Source organism: Echinops telfairi, unplaced genomic scaffold (assembly GCF_000313985.2).
Source record: "Echinops telfairi isolate 266 unplaced genomic scaffold, ASM31398v2 ScPeMD7_7458;HRSCAF=8496, whole genome shotgun sequence".
Lineage (NCBI taxonomy): Eukaryota > Metazoa > Chordata > Mammalia > Afrosoricida > Tenrecidae > Echinops > Echinops telfairi.
Genome location: NW_022111358.1, coordinates 50,015,422 through 50,023,203, shown reverse-complemented (window position 1 = coordinate 50,023,203; position 7,782 = coordinate 50,015,422). Strand labels below are relative to the sequence as shown.

The window sequence follows — 7,782 nt, the reverse complement described above, 5'->3', positions numbered from 1 at the left end:
TAAACAATGCTGGTTTTAAAGACACATGTCTATAATTTTATATTGGGCGGGGAGTAGAAGAGCCAGAAGCCCCTGTATTGAGCACTTTTCAGCGGCAGCTTCTTGTTCCATAGGGTTAAGGAAGACTTGGAGGAAATAAAAACTGTTTGGAAAACTCTGTTATAGTTGCTTCGTATGCTGTGATGGGTAGAAGGGATGGAGTGAAGGGGAGGGCGGCCTCACACCCTCCATCTTGCCTCAGAGGAGGTCCTGGAACCCTGGGGCTGAGAAAACACCACCTCGTTCCTGCCTCTTGGATTGTTGACGGCCGCGTGGTGATAGGGAAGGACCAGCAAGAAGCGCACCCTGACCAGCCGGCTTGCCTCTGACACCTGCTCGCTGGACACGACGCCGAGGGAAGCCAACAGTGCTGGTGTTTGAGACCTCCATCTCCACTGCTCATCTAGAAAGACGCGATGTCCTGCTAGCCTTGTCTGGGCACCCATGTGTGCACCCCGCCAGCTGCCAGCTCTTTGCAGTGCCTCCCAATGACACTGTCAGTTTCTTAAGCATGCTCTTCAAAAGCTCCAGGGGCACCCGCCTTGCTCTGCTGGCCACAGGGCTCAGTCCAGTCGGCACAGCAGGAGAAGCACAGGCATTCTTGCACCTTGGTCATTCCCCGAGCAGGATGCCTTGCAAAGGCATGTCCAGTCAGAGGGCTCTGCCACTGATGGCCGCCTTCTGCCTTCCCTCCCACTGGGCCCAGCAGTGATGATTCTGTTTTTCCCGGTTAAAATGCCGATTTGCCTGGGGAAAGCTGTAAACTCTGCTAGCCCAGTCTTCAAGAAAGTGCTGTAGACATAGGAGGCCTGGGGCAGGCCCTGGAGGGCTCCTTGTAGAGACTGGCACAAGGCTCTGCACTGACCCCGCCCCACCCCGCTGGGATACCCGGAGCTGTCACTGATGGTCACACCCACCCCCAGGACAGGCCCCCAGCTGGCCGTTCACCAGGCGGCTCCTACCCAACTTGGAGGGTCAGAGGGACCTGGGGCTGAGAGAGGATAGTGTGCACCTGCGTGCCCAGAGAGGGCTGAGCCTGTGCCCATGCGACTGCACTAGCATGTGTGAGTGTGAGTGTACGCTGTTACAGGCAAGCGTGTCTGTGTTGAGTGTGAGAGTATTTCTGTGTGTGCACACGAGTGTGTCTGTGTGTCTCTGTGTGGTGAGCATGGGTCTGAGCACACCTCTGTGCGTGTGTCTGCTTGCTCGAGTGTCCAGCATGTGCAGCAGTGAGCGTGTGCGCAGACAGGAAGTAGGGGGCCCACTGTTGCGGGTGCTCCTCACGTGTGAACACCAAACACACGCTAGCAGTCTAGTCTCTCCCGTCTAGGCCAGGCCCTTGGCCTCTGGGAGCCCAGGGGTCCGGCAGGGGGCGAGGCGGGCACCCATGTGCGGCACAGACCTTCATGACGGGCTGGGCGAAGTATCTGGCGCTCCAGTCACAGAAGCCCGTCTGGACGGCGGCCGAGATGAAGCTCTTGTGGCCGGTGGTGACGGCGTCATCGGCCTCGTCTGCCGTCTTGGGGCGGAGGAGACAGAAGCAGCAGTTAGTCAGCTCTCGCTCTCACTGTCTGCCAGAGACACGGCCTGTCCTGCAGGCAGGCCTGAGCCACCAGACACAGGGACTCCGCCGGGCTCTACAGAAGCGGGCAAGGCCATGCCACCCTCTCTCACTTCTAATCTGGGGATCCTGGGGTGGCCACAGCGCCCCTCCACCACTGAGGCACCTGGCTCCCCAAGGTGGCACCTTGAGGTGTGGGGTGGGGGTGCAAAGATTGGCGGCCAGCCCGAAGACCTGCCCTGGATGTCCCAAACAAAGGGGACATGCTGAGGGAGTCGCGGGGCATTGTGTAAATGGCGGGGCTTGGCTCCCTGGCCAGGGTGGGCATGACTGCCCACTCCAGAGCCAGTGGTCCCCACACACCCAGGGAGAGGTGGCCACACCCACAGAGTGCTGCAGCTGAAGGGGCTGTGGGGGCAGCTGGGGCACCACAAAGACCTGCGCCTCCTACCTGGTCTGGACCCTTGTCAAACATCTTGCGCGTCCGAGGGAACTGGTGGGAGTGGGGCGTGTACTGTGCCCCCACGGGGCCGGTGGTGCCCGGCCGGCCTGCGGGCAGGTCCCGGCTGGCAGGCTGCTTGGCCACATCGTTAGTCAGGCTGGAGCTGCTGGTACTGGATGTCGGTGGGGAGCCCCTGCCGGGAGAGCACCAGGCTCAGCAGGCCGTCATCCCTAAGGCCCAATGTCCTGCCAGGCCCCACCCTACCAGACGCTATCGGCCTGTCCTCGGCACCCGGCGTGCATGGAGTGTGTGCACGGAGTGTACATGTCAGAGTGGGGTGAGGACAGGGTGTGGGTCTGTGTGTGCATGGAGTGTACATGTCAGAGAGGGACGAGGACAGGCTGTGGGTCTGTGTGTGCATGGAGTGTACATGTCAGAGAGGGACGAGGACAGGGTGTGGGTCTGTGTGTGCATGGAGTGTACATGTCAGAGAGGGACGAGGACAGGGTGTGGGTCTGTGTGTACACGGAGTGTACATGTCAGAGGGACGAGGACAGGGTGTGGGTCTGTGTGTACACAGAGTGTACATGTCAGAGAGGGACGAGGACAGGCTGTGGGTCTGTGTGTGCATGGAGTGTATATGTCAGGGGGTGAGGACAGGCTGTGGGGTAAGTATTCATGGTGCACATGTCTAAGCAGGGGCAGGGTAAGAGGCCATCAGTGTACACAGTGTGTACCTGTCTGTGGGTGAGGAAGATGTGTACAGGTCAGAGGGTTGAGAGGAGGGTACAAGGTCCCATGGGGGGAGGACAAGGCAGGAGGTTCGTGTCAAGGTGAGCGTGTGCACTGCTGTCAGAGGCACTTACCCCACGGGGTGGAGGTGGGCGCCCTTGTTGGTGGGGCTGGCTGGGGCCGACTGTGTGAGGGAGGAGGTGTCCAGGCTGCGCTGGGGCCGGGCGTTGACCGTGGCCTGAGGAGCAGAGGCACAGGGACGGGCTGGGCTCACAAGATAAACACAGAGGTGGGGGCCCTTGGGTGGCTTCACACTGCGGGAAGCCCCATTGGGTGAGCGAGCCGGAGCCCCTGTCATGCCTCAGATGAACATCAGGGGACCCTGAAGGGCTTCTCTTAGTGGGAGATATGCAGCCCCCACCCCTCCCCCGGCATTGCTGGCACACAGGGACTGGGGCAAGCCTGCACTTGTAGAGCTCAGGCTGCTGGCAGCGAGCAGATGTCACGGTGGGCGTGCTATCTGCCGGGGTGGCAGTTGCAGCTTGAGGAGTGCGCAAGGCTCCTGACTGGGGTCCTGAAGGCCCCCAGGCCACGGCTCCTCCTGGAGCCGGCAGGGGAGGAGCCCCTCGAGTGGGCCTGGGCAAGGTAAAGGCAAGTGTGCCGTTCAGGAGCACGCCAGTAGTTGCACTGCGGCCAGGGGCAGCCTAGTGCTGGCCGAGTTCAGCATCAGCTCCGGAGGCGAGTCTGTGCGGTGTAGGTGTGGCTTTGAGGGCATACTCTCCCTTCCGGTTGCCCATGTGGCTTGTGTGCCTTGGGGTGAGCAGTGATCAGCCCTGGCCCCGGCTCCCCACTGAGGGCCCTGGGTTCTCCTCTCCCTATTCCCAGAATCTGGAGTTGCCCATGATCAGAGCCGATGGAAGTCTGGGACGACGGCAGGAATTACGGAGCTCTGCACAGTTACAGCACACCCTGGGCCCAAGGAAGGGAAATGACCAGGTGCTACCAGGCAGAGTTCTTGGGCTCTGTGGGGCCTTTCCCTCAGTGGGCAGCCACTGCTTTCCTGGATCTAGTTCTCAGGGGCGTGCCACGGGCACAGGCCGGCTCTAACCAGGCTGGAAGACTCCCCTAGGGGTCTCAAGCAGAAGCCACCCCCCAGGGCTGGCCTGTCGACTCCTTCCACAGCAATGTGTGCGCTGAAAAAGGCACCCCCCTCACATGCACATGAAGTACGTGGGCTCTACTGCATCCCAACACGAGTCCAGCCACTGAACAGTCTGCTAACGCTCAGAAGGACGAGGGCAGCGGTTATCAACCTTCCTAACGCCGCGACCCTTTCACAGTTCCTCCCTCATATGGTGGTGACCCCCAACCATGAAATTGTTCTCGTTGCTACTTCATAACTGTAATTTTGCTGCGGTTATGAATTGGGCAAACCCTGTGAAAGCGTCATTCAACCCCCAAAGGGGTCACGACCCACAGGTTGAGAACCGCTGGACTAGGGGAAACAGGATGCTTTACTCTCTAATTGGTGCCCAATGTCAGTGAAGAGAAGTTCATCTAACCACCTGGCTGTCTCCTTTAAAGGCCAGGTGCCTGGCTGCTCAACACGAGGCTAGAGGTTCAAGGCTGCCCAGGGGCACCCTGACCACCTGCTTCAGAAGCTGGCCCCTGGGCGTGCTGTGAGTATAGCTCTGTGAGCCGGGACGACACTGCACCAGTTGGCTGCTTTCCTCTGCGCCAGTGGCACAGGCACAAAACCTAGACGGTCCCTACTGGCTTTGAGGCTGCCCAGACATGAGAGGAGGGCTCCCTGGGGGAGGGCGGTAAACGTGGGGTCAGTTAACTTGGGCCGCTCTCAGCTGGCCAGCAGCCATGCTGGGCCATCAGCCCCGGGCGGGCGTCGTACAGAGACGAGCGGTGTCGTGTGTGTAGCGGAAAGCCTGCGGCTGCGCTGTCCCCAGTGCTTCTCTCCAAGCACAGGGATGGGCTCTGGCTGGGATTCTGCCTGTGTCCATGGAGGGCGGTCTGTCACTGCCTCCACACACTGAGAGGAGCGCAGCAGCCTTGGGGAGAGGGCAGGACCGGCCCAGGAACAGTCCGGGATCGGGGGATAGGGCAGGCAGGGCCTGCAAGGCAGTGGCAGAGGAGGACATGGGGCTCCGGAGTGCCAGGTGCCTGAAGTGAGCAAATCACAGGCTGAGGAGCCTGGTGGCATGAGGGCAGAGCCTCGGCCAGGGGTCTGAACCCGCAGGTGGCTGTATGGGAGTGAGACCTGGAGTGACCTGCCCATGGGGCTGAGGTGAGACTTGCTGGGCCAGAGGAGGACCGGGAATGTGCACACATCTTGTGAACTTGATATATCCCTTCATACTGCTGTCAAAACTCTCCTGTAAGTCAGAAATTTTTATTAAAAAGGCATGGAAAAGATCAGAAAGAATTCCATCAGAGCTTAAAATTCTGAGCACCCAGTTTGGAGAAGGCTATGGGTGACAGTAAAGGCCCCAAATCCACTTGCAGAGTCCCTGTGTTGGTCCGTTGAGCGGGGCATTGTAAGGGCACCACTGTGGATGGAGTTACCATTTGTCTTACCTTTGGATCCATTTTTGACTTGTTCTAGTGGGTGTCTTTTAAATGGAGGACTTCTGTGTTTTATTGTGGCTGTTTGTTTGGTTTTGTAGGGGGTCTGACTTTCTTGATAGGCAACCCAGGATAGGTCAGTCTACAGACAGTCATTGGACCAATAGTTTCTTAGGGTTATGACAGGAGGTTGGAGGCAATGGGGAGCTAAGAATAACAGATACAAGAATGAGGAAAATGGTCTAAAATTCATTGTGTTACTGATTGCACAACTCTTTTTAATATATTTAAGCCATTGAGTTATACGGTACATGAAGTATATGTCAATAAAACAGTTAGAAGCTACAGAAAAACAACAACAACCCGCAGTGCTGTAAGACATGACTTCTCGTCTCATTCGTGAAGGGTCACCTGCTGCGTAAACGGTCTAGAAACAACTAGGTAATGTAGACAGTGACGCCTGAGCCCGCAAGAGACACCCGTGATTGCCAATCACAGCCTGCCGGCTGTCGAGGCAGGCTCCAGATATGGCACCAAGAAGGGGCCAGGCGGGTGGGGTGCGGTGCAGTGAGCTGGCTGGGGTTGGTCGGGGCAGCGAGTCCTGAGAGGAGGAGGTCTTGAGCCTTTGACCGTGTGCTCTCTGCTCGTGGTGGGAAGGAAATCATTTTAAAAGAGCTACCAGGAGGCAGCTGGCCAAGTAAACTGATTGGGAGTAGCCTGCCATCCCCAGAGGAGAAAGGATCTGACGAAACAAGACGAAGAACAACTGAAGTTCAGGGTGAGCAGAAATGGAAGCAACACAGATCATCCCAACCATCGAGAAGTTAGGAGGAGGGCAAACAGTGCAGGACGCCATCAGTGTCAGGAACGAAAGAGGGGCCAACACTGCACCTCTGACAGACGGAGGCCCAGGAGAAAGTACCACCCTCTTGTCTGACTGCCCGCTGCAATGGAAGAGCCAAGGAAGGCCACACAAATACAGCCTCGGCTCAACTATCACCCCCTGGGTTAAAATGGCCGGAAATGGGTCAGTGTGTGGTCCTCTCTGGCCACTGTGAGAGTCAGGAGCCCCTCACACCCACCTTGTAGGCGGTGCTGTTGAGCACTTTCATAGCCAGGTCAGACACGTCTGGGTAGGGGTCCGCAGCCAGGTGCAGCAAGACTCTCCAAATTTGAGTGTAAACACTGTTAAAAGAAACTCCTGGGGAAGGAAAAGCAGACACGTTAGTAGCATGCAGCTGCCACGGCACACTTTGCTGAGGAATTAGCAATGCTACCAGGAAACACTACTGAAGGGCATCTAGGAATTTGCTGTTCCGCTGACCAGTCCTGCAGAGACTAGGGGAACCCTGCTGATAAGGAGGCCTGCGCTCACTGAGGGCATCTTCTGGGCCGAGGGAAGCTGGGCTCACGAAGGGCAGGCTCCCCTGAAGTGCCTGTGGTTGAGTCAGGCCCGGCCTGAGGGACGTTCGGCTTGTAAGAGTCCTGCGTGGAGGGGTCACGGAGGAGAGACCCTCCCACACAGTGGTGTGCACACTTGTGTTGCTGCCAATGAGCTTGCAGCAGCCACAGCACCACAGTGCTGCTCGGGCTCCCGGGATGGCACAGGAGGCGTGCCTGGCCTCTGCCCTCAAAGACCTCCCGATCATCAGAGAGCAAGGACCCAGGAAGCTGCCCGACAGGACCGGGCATCCACTGTGGTGGGTCGTGCCCAGGAAGGGCAGCTACACTGCCTGAGGGTCTGACAAGTGCCTGGTGGCCAGATGCTGGTTCCATCCAGTGGCCCGAGGGACAAAGACTGGGCGGAACAGGTCTGCTTCTGTACAGATCACCCTCTGGAGCAGAGCTGCTCTGATACATCGGCCAGAGAGTCAGGGTCGCTGGGACTCGGCTCCCGTGGAGGCCCCCCACTCCCACCAAGAGCCCGGGTCATGGACCTGCTTCCCTATGGATACACGCTCCCGACAGAGCCCCAGTCAGTGGTTACCATGGGCCTGTGGTGTGGGCCCTCCTCCCTGCATAGAAAAAAGCCCTCACTTGGGGAACAGACACGGCAGAGGCTACAAGGCCGCACACTCACGGCAGTGCAGGCCTCCTGCACGCACCGTGTGGGGCCTTTCTAGTGCCCTGAGGGAGGACAGAGGGAGGGACACTACTTGCAGGGCTGCAGCAGCGTCAGCATGGGGCGTCCACGGAACCTGACCCAACCACTGCCTATGAGTCGATTCCCATCCACAGCAAGCCCCAAGGACCGAGGGGGCTACCCCCAAGCTCCCCAAGGCCACCGCCTTCTGCGTCCTTAGTGAAGGCTCATGCGAGCGGGACGGGACGGCTGGGGGAGTGGTGGGGCTCTGCGCAGGCTCCGCGTCTTGAAGGCCTCTGTGAGCACGGCTGCTCCGGGGAGGGGAGCACGTGCTGGCTTCTCAGTTTT

At 58.8% G+C, this 7,782-nt stretch overlaps 1 protein-coding gene across 1 annotated transcript in view; it reads right to left on the bottom strand.

Annotated features, from left to right (window-relative positions):
- Window positions 1–7,782, bottom strand: part of RPTOR (regulatory associated protein of MTOR complex 1) — a 238,846-nt gene that overhangs the window by 12,524 nt on the left and 218,540 nt on the right. Inside the window, exons 21-24 of the mRNA XM_004709106.2 lie at window positions 6,434–6,552; window positions 2,909–3,012; window positions 2,052–2,235; window positions 1,442–1,558 (exon numbers count right to left, since the gene is read on the bottom strand). Of these exons, the coding sequence (XP_004709163.2) occupies window positions 1,442–1,558; window positions 2,052–2,235; window positions 2,909–3,012; window positions 6,434–6,552 (524 nt within the window). The remainder of the gene's footprint in view (window positions 1–1,441; window positions 1,559–2,051; window positions 2,236–2,908; window positions 3,013–6,433; window positions 6,553–7,782) is intronic.